The sequence below is a fragment of the Patagioenas fasciata genome, chromosome 2 (assembly GCF_037038585.1).
Source record: "Patagioenas fasciata isolate bPatFas1 chromosome 2, bPatFas1.hap1, whole genome shotgun sequence".
NCBI lineage: Eukaryota > Metazoa > Chordata > Aves > Columbiformes > Columbidae > Patagioenas > Patagioenas fasciata.
The window spans coordinates 79,096,533-79,118,115 of NC_092521.1; the positions used below are offsets into that span (position 1 = coordinate 79,096,533).

Genomic DNA, 21,583 nt, shown 5'->3' on the forward strand with positions numbered 1-21,583 from the left:
TAAATTTAAGGGGAGATGGTGGATTATGATCCAGAGCAGATGTGGTCCAGGCACGAAGAAGTGATTGCCAGCTTGCCTGAGTGAAGGTAGCAACTTCTGACAGAAGAATGGAACAAACAGTTGTGGGCAGCAAGGCTGGCTGGAACTGATCTGTCAAAACTCATAGTTTCATGTTTCCATTGCAAGTGATGCTCAAATGAAATGAGACACATTAGTAATACGAGTGATAACAAAAAACCATCAACCAAGCCACAGCAACCGTTGTAGAATTAGAACTGTCGAGCTTTATACCTGAGAACACAAAACTAAGGAACACTGTTGGATTACTGACAGAGAGGCTTTCAATGTATTTGTAAGTCTTTAGAAGTAGGAGAAATATATTTGAGATATCTGTACTGAAACTCATATCTAAAGGTAACTCAGTTATCTCTACAAAAAACTCTAATAGTCCAATTAAGTCTTAGGCATCCAGAAACATCACTAGATTTTTGTGTTTTCTCTCCCTCATTTGTATTGGAGTTCTGTTAGAGTTGTTGCAACATGTTCATTGTTGATAATCAAGTACCTTCTCAAGTAGACATGAAGTATGACAATCAATAGTGCAAAGAAATGGTTCTTTTTTTATAGAGCAGGAAAGTTACATGAATAACACAGCCTGAAAAAAAAAAAAAAAAATGGAGTGTTCGAGATCCTCAGTTTGCTTCCCTAGTCTTTTCTCTGCTGAGACCTTCCTTCTCTGAATCAAATGAGTAAGTGTGGGCTGTATAGCAGTATATTCATACTTGTATTCTTAGAATACAAAAGACACTGATCTTTGCACAAGACTTTGTTAAGCACTTCTTGAGACCAGCTTAATGTGAGATGTAGATACAAAGGTGAGCTGTCTTACAGAGAGACCTGGACAGACTGGAAGAGTGGGCTAGGAAGAAGAGTATGGAGTTTAACAGAGACAAATGTAGAGTCCTGCACCTGGGCCAAAATAACCAAAGAGCACAGGACACTCTAGGGCCTGTGTGGTGAGGAACAACCTTACTCAAAGGGACCTGGGGATCCTGGTGGACAAAAATATGAACATAAGTTGGGAGTGTGCTGCTGCAGCAACAAAGGTAAATCGGATCCTGGGCTGCATCCACGGGAGCATCACTAGCAGAGAAAGAGATGTGATCATCCCACTCAGTGCTTTTCAGGCCGCACATGGAGTACTGTGTCCAGTTCTGGTCCCCATGTTTAGAGAATGATGAAGGCAGACTGGAGAAGATCAACAGGAGGACTATGAAGATGATCAAAGGGCTGGAGAACCTGCCTTATGAGAAAAGACTGGAGGAGTTAGGCCTTTTCTCCCTGGAGAAGACTCAGGGGGTACTTCATCACAGTATTCCAGGACTCAGAGGGCAGCTGCAAGGAGGATGGAGGCTCTCTCTTTGCAGGGATCCACATGGAGAAGACAAGGGGCAACGAGTACAAAGTGCACCAGGAGAAGTTTCTTCTCAATATAAGATAAGAAATTTTTTACAGTGATAACAATCCTTTACTGGAACAACTTCCTCGGGGACAAGGTGGCAGTCCTCATCACTGAAAGTTTTGAAGATGCGATTGGACAAGATGCTGATAATCTCATCCAGGCTCCCTTTCCCATGGAAGGTTGGACCAGATAATCTTTCAGGGTCTCTTCCAGCGTGGGCTATTCTGTGATTATTCTGTGGTTGTATGAGAAGTTTGAATCTGAAGTCGTCACTGAAGGAGCTGCTGGAAGTTCTAGGACTCCTGGCTCCACCAGGCTGTTGGGATCCCACTGCAGCCTTTCTGCTTGCATGCTGCTCCTGATTCCAGCACCAGACTATTTCTGCTGTAGGTATGTTCTAAGTGCTTCCTGAGGTGCTACTTCTGCTTGAGTATTAGGTGTCTAACCACCTGAAATACAAAAGCCTGCTGAAGTTGTAACCATGAAGTACGGATGGAGTCTGGTATGCAATTTTTTTGGTTCAGTGTTAAACTGAAGTCTGTTGAAGTACCGATACTGTTACCTCTCTACACAACTTTATACAAAGAGTAGCATTTTCTTACCAGGTGCAATTATCTTGGTTTCATATGAGAAACAGCACTTGATAACTTGTTCTGCTTTTCAAACAAAAAATTGCACTACTCAGCATATTGGATTTTTTGGTGCTATTTGGAGACCATTGACAAGACTGCAATTCGGGATGTGCACCAGAGAGAAGTGATTCATGGTGGGTGACTCGTGAGTTGGATCAGCTACTCATATGACACATCTTGGCATAAATAAAGACAGAAATAATATCTCAGTACTGAGGGGGGAGGTATATAAAAGGAAAGGGGTGAAAATGGAAGTTTCACCAATGATAGTGGCAGCTTAATATGGTTTTGTTAAACCAATTCAGAGGGAGGGTGGAGTTGAATAAAGATGATTGTGAGACAGGAAATTCCCACCTGATGCCTCAGACATTGTTGCTTTTAACATTCCTGTTTGTGTATGACACAGGAGCATGAGGAACAAAGGAAATGAGAGTTATTTATTGGAAAGGACCTCATAAAGCTTTCAGTAAAAAGATAAGTCTTTGGACCTTTTTGCGTAATACTTACAATTTTGCTATCTGGCATACAACTGGACAGTTAATTTTTTTCCACCAAAAATCAAGTCCTTGTTCTTTCAGTACTCATCTATACCTGAAATTTGTGTGACAGGTTTTGTCTCCAACATAAAAAAAAATCAGAATATGATTTGTCAGAAATGTAAGCAGCACACTTTAGAAATGGATTTTCTCTGTGATATATGTGGAGCTGGGAGCCAACTGAAGTGGCATCCAAAATGACATAAAGAATACAGGTTTCTTTCCTTTTCTGTGTTGGAAAATCACGTGATACAGGAGTTGCTGTTTGGGAAAGACCTGGAGGACTGATCTCAGGTGACTGCGTGTAACAAGGCATTTATTTAAAACGCTTTGAGAATATTAAAAGATGATTCAGCCTGTGTTGTTTCCTGCTAGCTGCTGCTTTTGAAAGAAGAGTTTCCACCCTGAACAACTGAGCACTTTTTCTAGGAGGTTGAAATCGGTGGTGTTTGCTAATTGAAACCTAAATTGCTTTTTTAGATCTGTAGCTGGTGGCTGAGAAGTGCATGAAGGGCTGCACCAAACTTCCAGCTGCATTTGAGAGCTTCAGAGCCCAGAGATCACTCCGGTGCTAAGCATAGGCCTGGGCTCTTGGACTTCCAGTCTTGCAATTTATCCTTCCTCTCTCTTGGGGCTTCTGTCCTGTTTTTATCATGTCACTTGCTAGGTAAAAATCCTCAAAGCTCTCTGTTTGGCAAGTGGGTCAGGATGGTCAAAGCCAGACTTGCCTCTCTCCATTAGAATGAGACAACTCAGTTGTTTTTAATCTCATGTCACACTTAAGAGGGTCATGGAATATAAGAATATGAATTTCCTTTGAAGTTTATGTTTCTGGCATTACAGTTTGGCAGAAACTCCAAGCTGCTTCTGCCTTTTCTGAGTTTCATTTGGTGCCTCATGGGGAACATGTCCAGTGTAGACAGTCCCTGGAGACCCTGCCAGCCAAGCTTCATGTCTCTAGCAAGCACATGCAGACAGTGTTGGGGAGGACAGTCATCAATTTTTGAGTTACTGGTTTCCTTCATTTGCTTTTGGCCTTCCTTTCAAAGAGATTTTTTAAGACTTTGTTCAGTAACATGGTATTACAATGAGGAGCTGATTTACAATGAAAAATCATTCAGGACAGAGAGAACTGTTTTTCTGCATTTCCATGGGACAGAAAAAAACAGTCCACACACCTGTGGTTGAGAACATATATGTGAAATTTAGCTTGTAGGAATGTGTCTGCAAATACAAATGTTGATAAAGGCAGCCTGCTGACTTGAATTTAGTGTTTAGTTATAACAGCATTATTTGTCACTATCAACAAGTTAGATATAAAATTATATTTGGATGTTCAACTAGAGTAAGTCTGTTCAGTTTAACAAATAAGATGAATACGTTCAAGTGGAACCACGCAAAGTCAGATTTTTTTGCCTACATAGTGAGTGGATTCAGTTTCCTTGCTTTGCATTGCTAACAAAATAAAAAACTCTAATCTGATAAGTCAGAATCTGCACATCAGAACAGACTGAAAATACAAATGAAATGCTTAATTAGTATCCACCCACTCATCTTGAATATGTATTGGGGTGTGAAATACTCTACACCTAAACTCTGTGCAATAATGAAGGTAACACTAAGTATCCTCTAAGTACTTGCCTACAAAGTAGCATAACTGTATATTTAAGTTTGGTCTGTACAACTGCCGATTAACTAATGTTAAACTTGTAACAAAGCACCGTTGCTGGAGATGTTACCCTGCCAGTCAAGCTTCAGTGGGACTGTAATGTGCAAGTATAATGCCATGGTTATTCTTTATTACAATTTTTTTTCCGATACTTCCTTATTGTAGGAGTTGTGACTATCTGCTTAATGATACTTCCAAAATGCAATTTTAAACTGGTCTCTAAATGTCCGTGTTGACATTTCACTTGAAATAATTTATTTTTTTTAAGTGGATATTCATACAACAGTGTAGGACTCGGGTTTTCCAAAAAACATTCTGAAGATTAGTTTTACAAACCAGAATGATGTTATGCTGTGAGGTTTTTAAATTTTTTCTTTTTCTTTTAATTTTTCAGGTGGCAGAGATAAGCGTGGAGGTCCCATTCTAACATTTCCAGCTCGTAGTAATCATGATAGAATACGGCAAGAAGACCTTAGAAGACTAATTTCCTACCTAGCGTGTATTCCCAGGTAAGTGATGGTCACTTGATAAGCTCTGGAGCTGTAAACCAAAATGGATTATGTTGCAGTGCACCCGATTCTGTCAGTTACTGTTTTCAGGCTCCTTTTTTCGGAAAAGACTTAAATAACTACTCTGGCTCGTAGAAGAAGGTCTGTTAGCAGAATGGCTGGTGTGTTTTAGCTGCAAGTAGTTTGTGTCATGGAAATGGCACTGCTGTGCCATATTGCTGCCACTGTGTTGAAGAATGCAAATACACCTTGAAGGCCTTCAGTACATCAAAAATTAGAAACTTGCTGGTCATCATTCACGGTATGCCTTGTGTGGACTGAGGTCAGCACAACATTCTAGTTATTTGTGTTAGATAAGTTTTAGTGTCTCAGTATAGCACAGGAATTAACCAGGAGAGAGATATGTGAAATTGCTGGTACAGATCTCAGATAAACCTATGGAGAGGTGTGTGAAAGCATTGATATCATCGTATATCAACAGTTTAAACAGCATATTGTAATTCACAGCTGAAGTAAATAGGAAGAAGTCAAATCCAGCACCCATGTGTTTGTATATATATACATAAACATTTATATAAAACGTTCGTTCACGTAAAACTTTTTGTCCTAGTAGTAACTGAATGTGGGACAAAAATTATCTTAAGAACTTCATTTTAAGTCCATCTCAGCATCTGGTAACATTTGTTGCAGACTGGAGCAACTCAGACTGTTCCTGAACATGTTTGCCTGTGACCTCAAGGAGCAGTTGTCATCATAGTTGAAAAAAAAAAATCTCTTGAACAGCATCCCTGAATGCCATATCTTCCATATTTCTGTAATGTGGTGATTTGTAGGCACTCTCTTTGCGTTTGATGTAATCAGACATCAGTTTCAGATTGAAAAAGTGCTTTCATAAATATAACTTCAAGACATGTAGTTAAGATTGTGCATGGCCTTTCCTAAAGGCAATTGTTCATAATTCAATGGTTCTGGTCTTTATTTCACTTTAAAGTGTAAGAGTGTTTAGTATTCTCTCTTTGTTTTGTTTTGTTGTTTGTCTGTTAAATGTGGGATTTTGCAGAGAAAGAGGAAGGAGGAGGGGAAGAAGTCTTGAGATTTTTACCTCTGAAGTAATTTAGCTTCACATTTGAATGTTTGATATGTATTCTAGCCCTCTAGAGGTTCAAGATACTAGAGAAGTTATTATTAATAGCGAAATATGCATCAAAATATGCCCAAGAGATTTTTCTAGAGGTAATCTGGCAAAATATTGTGGTTCCCTAGCAAAAAGTGTATGTTAGGTTAGCATCAATAGATTTAAAATAAAAATTAGTGCAGGTTTTTATTTTTCTCTAAGCATGGCAAAGCTTTTAGAATAAAGGGAGCTTTACTAAAAGCAGGACTCGTTTTCATACAAGTTAAGTTTTAGGGACTGATCACGCAACTTGTACCAGTTGTGACTTACTAATTAGCAAAAAGAGCCCCAAACAGTTGAACTGTTGGTTAGTTACTGCAGTACTGTACTCCAGGTAGCTGAAGATTCAGACATATCAGTTATTTTGCAAGATATCTAAACACTTTATGGTGATTCAGTCTCACAATTTTACTAATATAACAATTTATTCATTTTTAAAATATTGCTAGATTTAAGTCTTCAATGCTGACTGTGCCAGGTGTTAATGTAGTTCAGGTTCTAACAGATGACCTTGGCTGACTAAAGTGTCCCAGAACAATTCTTGTGATCCTTGGCCAAAAGGGATTCATCCTTTGTCATATGATGGGGCCACATGACAGGAGGACACATCTATATTGTATCACGTGATTAGGGGCTGCCTTGTACCCCTGAGTAGATGTGTACCTCATGTGAATTAATGGCACGTACTCCTCACACGTGGTCTGTTTGTGTGGTAGAATGGAGATGGGCTGAGCAGCACTTGTATAATACTGTGCAGCCTTTCAATAATGAATGTGTCTTAAAAACAGTAGTTGGTTTTCATCCTGTAATCCTGTGAGGCTGTTAGAAAACATTTTTAGCATGATGAGGAAATTGTACGTTGTAGCCTATGTGTATTCCAAGCTAGTCAATTTTAGTGTATTTTCCTGCTACCATTGCCATTTTTGGCTTTCTTATGGGCAGGTGGGACAACTAACACTTACCTTGATAAACTCCCTATTTATTTATAATTTGATTTTAACCGACTTTAAAAAAAACACTCCTCTTCTGAGGAAACTATTACCATGTCTTTCAGAAACTCTTGTGCTCTCCTGCATCAATCATAACTCATCTTTCCACAGTGTGACCTATGAGACAGTCTAAATATGCCAGTGAAGCTTCCCTACTTCTTGGACACTCTGCAAACCTCACCACATGAATTGCAGAATTACATTTGCATTAATCATATCCCTGAAAATGACTCATATACTCAAATAATGGACATTTGATCTCTTTTGATAGTTCATTTGCTATGACACATTGGTTTTGAAATGTTTTCCCTTTCCGTGTTTACAAGGTCGTGTAGCAAATTCTACTGGAACAAAATCAAAATTTCTGGTGTTGGTGGTGATTGCAAGCACTAAGTGTACAAGAGGTATTGAGGAAAATAAATTGAATCTGCCATGCTCACAAGAGTTGCCAGAGAATTTGAGTGTAAGGTCTGTCAACTTTTGGATGGCAAAACTGAGTTCAATTTTTGCAGAATTGAGTTGATGTGGTTTTCTTCACAGCTGTAAAATGCTTTCTTATCCATTAACTATCCACAAATCGATCCTGTTGCAGAAGGTATTGTCAATAAAGAGGTTTTTTTCACCTCTATAGAGTAACACTTTTTAACTCTCAGGTAATATGGGACTAGATGCAAGACAGTTTAAAATAAGTTGCAGAAGTGGTGGGTGAGAACAGTATACCATATTCTGTCTTTTAAAGGATTCTGTCAGTCATTAGAAAGGCATGAATATTGACATCAGTAAAGTGTATCTGTGTTCTGAAGAGTCAGTTGTAAATGAATTATATATTGCTGCTTGAGTAAACAGTTTTTTAATGCTTGCATAAGGTGAAGGAGAAACAGGACTGGAAGATGAATCATTGTGAATATAAACAATGAAAATGAAAGAGGAGGTAAAGGCAGATTATCAAAGCAGCAACAAGTGGAAAGCCACCACCTACAAGGAGTTTGGCAGGGGGGTGAGAGAAGCTTCCTGAGAGGTTCATGTGATCTGCTGTACATGTCAGTGAGACCTGAGAATGTGACGGTTAGGTAGGGAGACCACATTTGTTTAGGCAGTGTGGTGCATTTGAAGTTGTGACACTTGCTTGATAACCTTTTCTTCTTTCTTCTGCAGCGAGGAAGTATGTAAACGAGGATTCACCGTCATTGTAGATATGCGTGGGTCAAAATGGGACTCCATAAAGCCTCTGCTCAAGATTTTACAGGAATCCTTTCCGTGTTGTATTCATGTTGCACTGATAATCAAGCCAGACAATTTCTGGCAGAAACAGAGGACTAACTTTGGCAGCTCTAAGTTTGAGTTCGAGGTAATTTCCCCTATGGTACACAAATTTACTTTTGTTTTAATGATTATAAGTATGCTCACTACTGATCAGCTTCTTGAAAACTGTCAGATAAATTTTCTTCTAGATGAGAGGAGAGCTACATTAGGGCAGTGACGGTAGGTGGAATGTCGTTTTCTTCATGTACTTAGGCCAGGTAGTTGTGCATGTTGTAATTTATATTCTCTTTCTGAATGTGAAAAAGATGGAATTAGGGTTTTACCCCTAATGGTGAAAAGTTAGGTTTCATCCTTTTGTTTGCATTGTGGTAATGGTGATCTCACCAGCATCCTGTACAGAAGAAAGCAGCCAACTGAACCTTGCTGTTATCCTCCTTCTGCTTGACAACGCATAAAATCAAAAATTAATCAGAACAGCAATTGAAAGAGTGGTTGCTATTTTCTCCTTATGGGTATTTCTGATATTTGGAGAAATACCTGCAAGACAGGAGACTGATCAGGATTGATATTTGAAAAGAAGTCACATGGACTTCATGAACAAAATGATCAACTCTTAAGAAGAGAAGAACAAAGAATTGAAAGAAAATTTCAAATTGATTTCAGTAACAGCATTTTCTGATTTTCATTTTTCTTTTTCAGACAAATATGGTGTCTCTGGAAGGCCTTACCAAAGTAGTTGATCCTTCTCAGCTAACCCCAGAATTTGATGGCTGTTTGGAGTACAACCATGAGGAATGGATAGAAATCAGAGTTGCCTTTGAGGACTACATTAGCAATGCAACCCATATGCTGTCCAGACTGGAGGAACTGCAAGATATATTGTCGAAAAAAGAAATGCCTCAGGACCTGGAAGGTGCTCGCAATATGATAGAAGAGCATTCACAATTAAAAAAGAAAGTCATTAAGGCCCCTATCGAGGACCTTGATGTGGAAGGACAAAAGCTGCTCCAGCGGATACAGAGCAGTGATAGCTTCCCCAAAAAGAACTCTGGGTCAGGGAATGCAGACTTACAGAACCTTTTACCCAAAGTATCCACCATGCTGGACCGGCTGCACTCAACACGGCAGCATCTGCATCAGATGTGGCATGTGAGGAAATTGAAATTGGACCAATGTTTTCAGCTCAGGCTGTTTGAGCAGGATGCTGAAAAGGTAAGAGGTTGGGTGAGGGGAGTATGAATGGGTGCTGCCATTGACAAGAACAAAGCTTGACGGACTTGAAAGTAGTATCAAGGATAACTGCAAATAGTAACTTTTTTGTCTTCAGAGTTACTCACTAGCCATTTAATGAGAAATGAAGGATTTCTTGATTGAGAGTAACCGTCTCCTGGAATAAAGGAGATGAGGTAGTAATTCTAAGCTGTGAAGAACACAGGTAGCTCTCACCAAACAAAATTTTAAATGGTGATGACTTTAAGCTTTTGGTGAGTTTTTGTTCCAGACAGATGCTTTTGCATGCATCAAGTAAGGATGAATGCTGTATCCTATATAAATACAGATGACTAAAGGCTACACTGGTCTCTTTTGAGTGACCCTTGGGATTCGAGTGACAGGCGGTTGACAAAGTCTGAAGGGACTGACATGGGGAACTGCTTCATTGATGCAGGATTTAAAGTCCCAGGCTAAAAACTGATGGATCTCTCTTGACAGTGCATATGTCATTAACAGGGGACTGAGTGATCTCAGAACATTTTGATCTAACCAGTCCCTTCAAATGAGAAAGCCCTTGATTGTCATGGAACTTGAAGAGGAAATATGGCAGGCAGTGCATTTTCAGATGAGCTCAAATAAGGTCTATTTTCATACAGAATAGTTTTGCATATTATTAACTTGATACCATGGAACAAATAGTATTAAGGAAGAGGAGAGGAGTTTTAATCTGGGAGAAGTGGCTAGACTATGCAGTCCAGTGGTAATTACAGTCTTTATCAGATTTCTTAAAATAATATATGTGACAATGCCTGAACTGGGTGAGACCAAAGGTCTGTGTTAAACCAGTAGTGGTCATAAGCAGATGCATGGGGAAGAGTAAAACAGAGCATACACATGATGCTTCTCCTTTCTCCTCCTTCCCCTGTTTTCTTCCCCCGTACTTTCCCTTACATTGATCGTTTCAGCTCAGGGACTTTCTTTACTCTTAATGTATTCTGCTGTGTTTAAAAAAGAAATAATTATTTTAAAGTTCCATGTAAAGTAAGTGTTTACTGAATGGGTAGAGCTGAAAATAGCAGGGGCATGTAAAGAATTGAAAAAAATCTAGTCAAGTGAATTTAGAGTTACAAAATTATTTAGAAAATAAGAAGCTGTTTGTCTAGTATTGCTCTTTCAGGCCCAGAATAGTTTTTAGTAGTCTTTCAGCGACTTAATTACATCATTAATTACTTTTTATTACAGCATGAACAAAATACATTTTGATGATGCTCATGTAGTACTGAAAGATACGTTCTTCATTTACTCATCTAAAACTTGCCTATGTAACTTGGGCTTTAAGAAACTCTTTATGAAATAGTTGAACCAGTGGGATTGATCTCTGTCCTGCCATGTGGTTGTGTAAACTCTTATCTGTATTTTCTAAGTTCCTGACTCAAATAATAAGTTATATTAAATTAATGCAATTTTCTTTCAAAATAGAGGGAAATGTTAGGCACCTCCAAATGGAATTGAGAGAACCTAGCATAGCTGTAGAAAAATATTAAAAAACATGTTAATGTAGAATCTCAACTTGCTTCTGGATTTAGGCCCTTGCCTTAATCTACTTGCAGCCCTTATTTTATTGCTTGTGTCAGATTAAATTTCAAAGCTCAGGGATTCTTTATCAGTGTATGTCCATGGGGTTCTGTTAGGTCTGGGACAGGACTGGATCTTTGTTGAAAAAATAAAGTCCATTGGATGGGCAGAAATAGATGTGCTCATTTTTGAGGACTTGCACAGCTCTTTGCACAAGAAACCTGTGCTGGTTCAGAAGAGAAGGTTAAAAAGGGGCAAAGTGGGAGGGAATCCAACTGAAATTGCCCTGCAAGTATCTGAAGGCAGCAAAGTCAGACTACCTAGAGAAAGGTGGTCACAAGTAGGACCAATGTCTGTTTTGAATAATTTTCTAACACATCTTCACCGTAGTCTAGACAAAAACCTGAAAAAAATTAGGAATATATGGTCAGCTATCTCAGTTTTCTAGGTCTTTGAAACTTTCTTTGGTTTACAATCTTTACCATACTGTAGTCCACTTATAATTTGATTTGTCCTGTACCTGGGTGGAATAGTAGATTTCACAATATTGCTCTGATAGCCGGCATATTTTAAAAGATCTTTAAATGAGTACTTAATGCTCATTGCTACTGTTTTTTTCTGAACAATCTTTTTAAGTTTATCCAGAGAGTAGGTGGATCTTTTGAGCTGAGATACAGCACAGATTTCCAAACCATTGGAGTGTGTGTGTGTGTGTGTGTGTGTGTGTGTGTGTGTGTGTGTTAAACTTAGTCTTTTGCTGTATTGCTTGGTCTTTGAAAAATTTGTCTTCTAGTGCTACTATTAACATACCTGTGTACCTCCATTAGTGATTGTTGTCAGATAAGGTCTTTCCTAAGAATTGTTTGAATATGAAGAAAAAAAATATATATATCTTAAAAAGCCAAGCATACATATTTAGAGATTATCCTTAAGCACGTCTGGAAGAAGGTAATGTGTAACTCTATGCTCCAGTAGAGTTTTTTAATTTGTTTAGCAGTAGAAAAGTGGTTTTCAAATCTGATATAAAGTTATTAACTAAAAATTTTAAACTTACTGCTGAAGTACTTGATCAGCAAGAATGGACTTATATTTAATTTCCATGAGTTGCCATTTTCATTCTAAATTAGTAAGCTGCTGACATTATGAAATGCCAACATTAGAGAACATAAAAGCTTGGTAACTCAGGGTCGTGCTCCAAGCCCGTTTGTTTACTATGACTTCTTTGTAATAATGAAGTTTGACTTTTTCATTATGACTTTACTGTAGGTTGCTGAGATAAACACCTATACTAAAGATTTAACAGCCTCAGCTGTTTGGTCCAGTAAGTCAGATTTCAGCAATGCTTTGTTTAAAATGTGTGGTAACTTACAACAGTAAGTGTTAATTTTCAACAATTAACAACATCAGTGTTAATTTTCATGGCCTTAAACTCCTTTTGTCTTCTGTGTTTGTGGATTTCTCACATTACTTGTCTGTGATTTCTGCCATAAAGAATGACTGATTTTTTTTTTTCCTGTATATTTTCATGTAGATGTTTGACTGGATTACACACAACAAAGGTCTGTTTCTGAACAGCTACACAGAGATTGGAACCAGTCACCCCCACGCGATGGAGCTTCAGACACAGCACAATCACTTTGCCATGAACTGTATGGTAAGAAAAGGCCTTACATCACAGCGCTTGACACATTGTCTCTTTGCTCTATGTTAAGGTAGAATTTGTAAATCATACACATAAATCATTCCTTCAGTTATGAGTAGTACCAATTTGTATTTGAGCAGTGAAATTACAAAACACACAGGAGGAAAATAGAGTAAGTACAGAGGTAGTGTGATCAAGCAACAGAATTATTTTTACAAACAGTGATATTCAACAAAACCTCAGCACTTCTCAAATATAAGCATCCAAACTTCTGTAACCTGGGAAGTGTGTTTGAGTACTGCTTTCGGTCTTGTAGGAAATTTAAGAGAGTCCTGTGTAATATGGAATTTAGTGCTCTATACAGAAAGAAATAGTTCTCAGGATCTTCTGAATAGATTGCAATTCAGACAGAGTTCTGAGAAGCAATGGTCAACAAGTGTGATTCTGTGTGGTGTAATAATTTACTATATTTTTAATATGACACACTTCTCATTTCTGGCACAGTAGAGTGGAGCTCAAATAAATTATTTTTTCAGATATGATCTTAGGATGCAGTATCAGTAGGGCTGCAATTCAAAATTTGGATTTTAACCGGCAGTGAGTAAAAGCAGTTTCATGAATTCCTGTATGGACAGGGGGACCAAATGTTCAAGTACATTTCAGGTCCTCTTCACTAGGAGGATTGGAGGTGTTTAAATAACTTTGGGAGTCTGGGCCTAAATCCAGTTCCTGGCGGTCAGCTTAATGAAGGAGGAACAGTACCAGTCTTGTTAAAGTTTAACATCCTTGGCAGTCCAAGGATGGGAATTGAATTATAGTATGGTGGAAACAATCAACTCTTGCAAGAGGGTGTTTTGTAGATCAGGACTATTAATTGTGTAAAGAGAGAGTGGCTAAGTAAACTTACCTAGGTTATGGGTCTTGCTGAAATAATGGCAGGACTAGTAAGGCAGCTCTTGTATATGGTATAGCTATAGTTAAGGCAGTAGAACATGAGTAGAGAAGGTATCTTTTCTTCTTTTGCACCTAGCTGTGTTTGCGAAAAGTTTTAAAAAATACATATCAGTATGAAATTTTGAAAGCAGTAAAGCAAATGCTGGGGAATGTTAAATTAATTAACATCATATATGGATGTAATTTTAACCATTAGGTTTGGACAGTATAGGTTCACTCCAGGGGCACGAGGAGTTGTTTCTTTGTGGAGTACCTCATTGTTGCTCATTGCTCTGCATATGAAATAGAGCAGAAGGACAGTAGGTGTTATTGACGTGAGATTACTTTTGGAATTTAGTAGTTTGGATGGCCTTCCAGGCAATTTTTGGGCTTATACTCTAAAGGTTAAATTCTTCTTCTGTCAGCCTGTTCTGGTATTAGTCACTATTGTCCTATTTTCTTCAAACTGGGTTACTTTTTTTTTCCATATTTCCATACTGTTCAGATGTTATTGATAGTACGAAGAACTTGAGTGATGTAGCATAATCTCTACTGCTCTGTTTTTGCTGTTAGTCTTCTGCTGCTAATCTTTGTTTTGCCTGTAGTAGTCAAATGTATTAACTACAGAGGATGACTTCTCAGCCTGTGCAATGATTTCTTGAAGCACGCAAGAAGCAGGTTGAATTCTAGGCAAATTAAACAGTCCAAATATTCAAAAGGGGAAAAAACAATCTGCAGTTTTTCTCTGTGTTTCTGTAGCATAGCGCCCCCCCACCCCCACCCCCCCCCCCGCCGCCAAGCAGTTTGTTGGCACAGAATATGAAAATACAAACTCAAAATGATCAGTCCCTGGTTTTAATTTAAGCAACATTAAGAATTTTTGGGTTTTATTTGTATAAATGGTAAAAGCCCTGCATGTGGATTAGGGGAAAGATTAAACTGAATGTGACATTAAAAAAAAAAAAAGTGAACTGATTGAATTTTGGCAGACCTTATATTTCATTAGCTTTTAACTGGAAAAATGCTGAGCAATCTTAACTACTGCAAGCATGTACAGTTTCTCCATGGCCACTCTTCACATACACTCTGAGCTTAAGAAGCTAGTATTTGTTCACTATTCCTGTCAGTGTAACTCTTCAGTAATCAGAGCTAAGATCCCTTACGTGAATGCTCTTACACTAGAGATGGAATTTAACTTTTAACCCATCTACAGCCATGCAAATTTATTCTATTGGATGGAGTAGAGGAAGGAAGAGTGGCAACTATGTATAAGGTTTATTATATACAGGAAACTTTAAAGTTTTGAATTTAATTGTGGCCCTAATTGGACTCTAATAGATCTTGTTTTCTGAGCGGTTTCCTTAGTCTCACTTTAGGTGGGGAAGGACTGTTCAAAGGATAAATGCTGCCAAAGCAGCTAAATGCAGCCTCTTGCACTTGCTCACAGCGTAACCCTGATAATTGACGTTGCAGCTGCTTTTCCGAACAAGTTGTGGTTGCCACAGGGCTCATGCTCCCTTCCCAGCAGGTGCTACCCTCTGTCAATAGCTGGCTCTCCTATCTCCCCTTCCTTCCCAAGTAGCAGCTTGGCTTTCTGAGAGGAGGGCAACTTCTGCAGCTGTTAAGCCAAACTCGGGTAAGAAAGACTGACGGCCTTTGGGTGAGATGCCAAAGTTTTAATCGGGTCTTCCAGTCTGAAATGAGCCACCTGGGTATAAACCATTCTGAAAGCTACTTAGTTCCTGTCATGAACAGGAGTGGGATACATCAAGGACAAAGAGGATTTGTTGAATATTTCTTTTTTACCTTGTAATGGATCTCTACCAGTTTAGGAATCTGATTTTCAGTAGTTGGAAGTTTAAACTAAATGTTGTAAAGAGAAGGTGAAGAATTCATTGGGGAACAAAATTTAACTGTACTTTCAGCAGTTTCATTAGCACGTGATACGTCCAGGAATCTTGTGTATTCCGTATGTTATAGTCTTATGTGGTTGCACTTCAAGATAATAAGAATAAGTTCATGAAAGTCTTAAGCTTGGTACACAGACTGGTTTTGGTTGCAATTAAACTGTCCCAGAGAAAAGCTGGATAGGTGCAATGATGCCCACTGAAGATAGACATACGTTTGCTTACCGTTGCTAAATACACAGGCCAATGTGGCTAAAAACGCTGCTCTCTGAAATACAGTTCACATGTGCAGCTGTAGGTATGTGAACCTGCTGTTACTGAATTCAAGAGGCTGTGCACTGAGAAATGTCAAGGCTGTGTCTTTATAGGGCAAATAGATCACTTGTTCCCTAACTGGGGAAAAATAAACTCACAGTGATTCTCCTCTCTAAAGTTGAGGATAGACTTTTCAGTACAATTTAAAAGGCCTGCTTTCAGCAACAGTAAATTGCTGTTGTCAAGTCCTGAGATTTATTTGAGTTAAGCAATACTCGGTTTCATCTTGAAGTTCTTATTTGGGTGACTAAAACAATGCTTCACTTCTCAAAACCAGTTTTTAGTACCTTTTAAGGGAGAAACTTGCAAATAAGGCATCATAGGAGTTGAAATACAAAAATTATCTGTTAAGTTTTTGAACTGCAAAAACAAAGTACCCATGATTCTACTGATTAGTCAGTCTTATGTGCAGGAGTGGGAGAGACTGATTCTGTGTCTGTCCATTCTTTTTCCTGCCATTTTCCACACACTTTGTGGGACACAAGGAAAACAAAAGCAGTCATGTGAAACATGGGTGAGGAGGAGGATGTTATCTACCTGAATATTTTCTTTTACTCTTCTTGCTAGACCAAATGGCCTTGCTTTCATTGCAGCTTAACTCTGCCCCTCATTGCACTGGTGAGGGTCAAATGATTGGAAAGTGATGTAGGCAAATGGAAACTTTCTTTGGAGAAAGCTGACACTGGCTACTATTAAAGGGTGTGCTATGACTACTTCTTGTCCTGGGGCTGACAGGACCATCAGTAGAAGCTGTTTATTAACCATAATCCAAAAAGTCCTGTGTCAATTGTAAACATGTTGTTTATTCATGTTCTCAGAACAGGCTGTTTGCATATATATACTAAACCACTTTATCAAGGTAGTAATAAAATAAGTAATGTGATCCAAAAAAAAGAGTGCCAGAAATGAGCACTGGTGAGGGTGTTGAGAGGTTAAAATAGAAGTATGAATGCAACACTTGAATATCACTGGGTTTACAGAGTTAAAACTTAGTAAGATGATTTGCTTAGCTTGCTCAAGTCCAGCCACAGGGACTAGTACAAATGAAAACATGAAGAAGGTCAGGTGTGGTAAAATCAGTTTAGCTGACAGCTAATGTGACTTTGCCCTTTTCCTTTGCACTACCGTTATATTTCATTCTTGACATTCTTTTTATTTTAAATATATATTTTTGTCACCATACTGAGTTGTCACTTGAGACAGACTTAAGCACTATGTGAGTTCTAGACTGCCCTGAGTCTTCTGAGACTTCAGCAAATGAGAGCAAGACCACAGGTTGTGAATTATGCATTCTTTCTCAGATTACTTTGAAATACAGATTTTCACAAAAATCTTTGTGCAAAATGCTAAACAGTAGTAAGCTAGCTCTTCTGTCTTGGAGGAAACACGTCTGGTTTGTGTTGTTGGGTTTCTTTGTGTGGGTGGAGTTGTTTCTGTTAGGGTTTGTTTGGTTTTTGTTTTTTTGTTTTTTTGGTTTTTTTTTTTTTTTTAAACTAATAGATTGCTCAGGCAAGGCTTTCAGTAAAAAATAAAGTAAGTTAAATGGTAAAATCCATCAACTGTCCAACCAATCTAACATCCTTAATAGACAAGGTAAAGACTCTAAATGGGGATGGAAGTAGAGTACGTAAAATGTATTAATTCAAGTTCTGAATAACTATAGTTTAAGCAAACCATAGATTTTTGATGTTCTTTGAAGTTCAAGGAAGGCACAGCTGTGGATCCTGGTCAAACTGGGAGGGTGGTCTTTTTAAATACACATCTGTTAGGAAATCTTGCAGGTATTAGGGCAGTTAATGCTTAGATGCAATGTCTGGATGCCACCAACCTGAGAAAAGACCAGAAAGGCAAAATGAGTTCAGGCTATTTTCAGCTTCTGAGGAACATTCAAAAGTCAACAAGATGGTATTAGGAAAGTCTAGATGTGCAACCCTTAAGAAGGAAGAAACAAATACACTTTGAAAAGCAATCAGCTGATGAGATGTTAATACAGCAACAAGTGTGTTCATATCAATGGATCATGAACTAAAGGAATAGACAGTGGTGTTACTGCAAAGAAGCAGTTTTATTTCACTCTTGGTACTTATTGGGCGAGCTGAACTCAAGATTTGTTAAGAAATTGCTGTGATTCAGTTGGTCCTACTAGAGAAGTAGGTCCAGTTTAGAGCTCCATATTTACGTTGTGATGGGGAACATTAAGATGATGTGGCTATAATGCACGGATGAAGGCCTTTACATCTACTGTGGGGAAGTGAACATAAGTGAAAAGTAAAAGAGGAAAGAAGATGGTGTATGTGTTGAGCTATATAGTATTGCACTAATATTCTGAAAATCCATAATGAAAAATGAAGGAAAGAGAGATGATAAATTTGAAGAAAATTAGAGTGAGATTATATTTCACTCATTCCAGTGCTAATAGCAATGGTTGGTTACCTGAAAATATTTTGAGGATTTTTGTATTTGAAGAACAGGTTAAACGCTTTCCTCAGTTGTAGTCTGGATGTTGCTGAGTGTATAGGGTTTTGTTTGTGTTTTTTTCCTTTGTGCCTTCTTTTTCCTTTGTGCTTTTTTTTTTCCTTTGTGCTTTTCTTTTTCCTTTGTGCTTTTTTTTTGTTGGTTGGTTGGTGTTTTTTGGTTTTGTTGTAGTTGTTTTGGTTTGGGTTTTTGTGTTGTGTTTTGTTGTGTGTGTGTGTGTGTGTGTGCGTGTGTTTGGGTGTTTGTTTTTCCAAGGGAAGAGTTCAGTTGATACCTTTAGTTGTTCTCCAGCCCTCATCTTTGAAGTTTGGAATCCCAAACTGAGAGTTTTGCTGTTGCTGCAAGAGCAAAAATAGATGTTAGAAAACAATTTAATTATTAAAGCAGCTGTTATTTCATACTTTAATGCTACACTGTGTCTTGGTGGCCATTTGCATGTGAAGTGACAGATGATTTGGAAGTTGTTGCTAAAAAATTTAAATCACAGATGAATAGAATCATAAAATCTTAGAATGTCCAGACTTGGAAGGGACCTGCAAGGGTCATCAGGTCAAGTTCCTGTCTCTGCATATGACAACCCCACAGTTCACACCAGGTGTCTGAGGGCATTGTCCAGTCTCTTCTTGAACACTACCAGGCTTGGGGCTGTGACTGCCACCTTCTGGGGGAAGAACCTTTTCCTAATGTCCAGCCTAAACCTCCCAGGCACATCTTCCTGCCATTCCCTCAGATTCTGTCACTGGTCACCAGAGAGAAGAGATCAGCACCTGCTTCTCCTTCTCCCCTTGTGAGGAAGCTGTAGCCACCATGAGGTCTTCCCTCAGTCTCCTCTTCTCCAGGCTGAACAAACCAAGTGACTTTAGCCACTCCTCATACGGTTTCCCCTCCAAACCCTTCACCAACTTTGTGGCCCCGATATTTGAAACCCACTACAGTTTATATAGGGGTACCAATTATGAGGCTTATAGACCATGTCACTGAGGTGGTTGTTTTTAACACTGAATGCTTAATAGTAGTCTCTGCATCAGAAAACTACCGTTTGAAATCTTAGAGCTAAACATTTTCTAAATGGATCTGGGAAAATTAGGAAATAAAATAAAAGCTTCAGGGCACCAACCAGCTTTATTTTCTATTGAGTGTGATAGAAGTTCAGTTAAGCTGGAAGGCTGTCACCTGTATTTTCCCCTGTGTACTTGTCTTTCAGGCACACACCAAAGGATGACACAGCACACTGCGGGATGTTTTAGGCTACTAATCTGTGTTGCCTTGCTGAGTAATACTTTTTTACATGTGCGCTTCCTTTAGGGAATAATTCTGCAATGAGGAGCTTTCCAGATATTGTAAGGTGTATTTTCAGCTTCTGGCTAAAGGGCATCATGAGAGAAAATAATCATACTGGCTACATTTGTGTGCTTACTTATAAGTACTGTAATGCAGTAACTTGAATTGTTGCCTTTTTAGTTTTGTTACAGTAGTTGTGTAACACAGTGGAAGGAATGCAGTATTACTAGAGCCTTTTACTTTTAAGACAGTTGCTACACATTTAGAAGCTGCAGATGTTTCATGTGGATTTGCATGATGTAAATGAAATGGCTGAATAAGTTGTTAATAGTGGTTACCTGGTAGCTGTTGCATCTTTAAATAAAGCCAGGATGTAAATCCATTCAAGGAATAAGATGTCAGTCTCTGGGGAATGAGCACCAGCTTACTTGGAATAGTGCTTCCCAAGCAGTGCACAAAATATGTGTTTGTCATATAATAATGACAGTGGACCTGCCTGACTTCTAGAAAATTGAACAGAATTTGTTAACCTTCAAGGATCAGTTAAAGGCAGTCCAATTGTAGTGAGTTCCTATTTGAGGTTCTTTTCCTCCTTAACTAAATATGTCTCTTTTTGGCCACTGCATGCTAAAATACTGAAACTTAAACCTTTAGTAGATATATCAGGTAGTAAGGGATATAATGGTGGGGGAAAAAAGAAAAAAGTTGAGATCATTATATGCAAGATTCTTTCTTGTTTGTGATTTGTGGGTTTTTTTTTTTTTAGCTTGATTCAGCTGTCAGCATATTAATTCATATCCATACCACTACAAGAGGTATTCTTCCACACTTGTGAAGCCCAATTGCCATGGGAAAATGAATACTTTTTAACCATAGCTCAGTTTTGAGTTACCTTCACATATATGGTGTCTTGTCCTTCATATCTGACATTCTAGAATTTCCAAAATTCATTTACTATGATACACAGTTTGAATGGCAATCTAATACAGCCTTTATTGTTTTGTCTTCTGACACTTGTTAGTTTGTTTTGTTTTGTTTTTCCCACCACTGTGAAGACCATGTGATGGCTTTCTGGATTCATTTAGGCCTAAATGGTCTCCAGTCTTGTAAAATTTGTTCTTCTCCGGTTGTTCAGCTGTGCCTAGAAGGAGAGCAGAGATGTGTGAGGTACCCTAAAAAATGAACAGGTAGCATTGTGCAGGAAGTAAAAACAGCCAATGTGACACTGCTTGTGCTCTATTTATTAAGTGGAACAGCTGAACTGTAGGCTGTATCAGTTATACTCCTGCTTGCAAACTTGCACACAGTTACAATAGTAGAGACCCATGCCGATTACCACTCGGATGAGCGAGCATGGTGTGGCCTGGAGGAACTGCAACACTTGCTCCATCCAGTGTCAGGCTCTGGGCAGTGGCTCAACACCAACAGGTGATGGTTCCATCTCAGATGCTCAGTGTCCACGTGGCTTTGGGTGTCCGTGTATCAGCGTTCTCCCCTGACCACTCTTACTGGCCAGGATATAATCAGATTTTGGCACAGCTTGCCTGTCACATCATTCAACAGTAATATAACCATACAGCTTTCCAGCAATTTCAAGTTTTGTTCTTGTGTCACTTGTTGATGTGTGGCCTCTACTGAGGCTTGCTGCAGTCAGTTTGGTGCCCCCTGGCTCACTGGACTCAGTTCTTCAACCCTTGCTTGGGGAAGGTTGTGCTGCTGCTGCTGACAGGTAGCTAACTGCTCCGTGACATTTACTGCATGGACAAGATGGAAAAATATTTCACTGTAGAACACTGAGATTTTAATGGTGTTCATTTTCTTCCCAACTGTTCTGTGTGATGATGTTTGGCAGTTTGGCCCCATGTGTGCATTTCTAGGATAAAGGCAAGAACAAGTGCAGCTAACAGAAGCAGCCAATGGATGCAGCATTTTATGCTGTAGTTCGTGCAGAAAGAGCCAGCAACTCTGCTCAGAACATCATGCATGTCCTCAGCAATGGTGGTGATGCG

The 21,583-nt window shown here is 38.8% G+C and overlaps 1 protein-coding gene across 1 annotated transcript in view; it reads left to right on the top strand.

Moving 5' to 3' along the window:
* Positions 1-21,583, top strand: part of TRIO (trio Rho guanine nucleotide exchange factor) — a 252,964-nt gene that overhangs the window by 72,728 nt on the left and 158,653 nt on the right. The window contains 4 exon segments of the mRNA XM_065831948.2: positions 4,694-4,808; positions 8,127-8,319; positions 8,934-9,446; positions 12,553-12,675. Of these exon segments, the coding sequence (XP_065688020.1) occupies positions 4,694-4,808; positions 8,127-8,319; positions 8,934-9,446; positions 12,553-12,675 (944 nt within the window).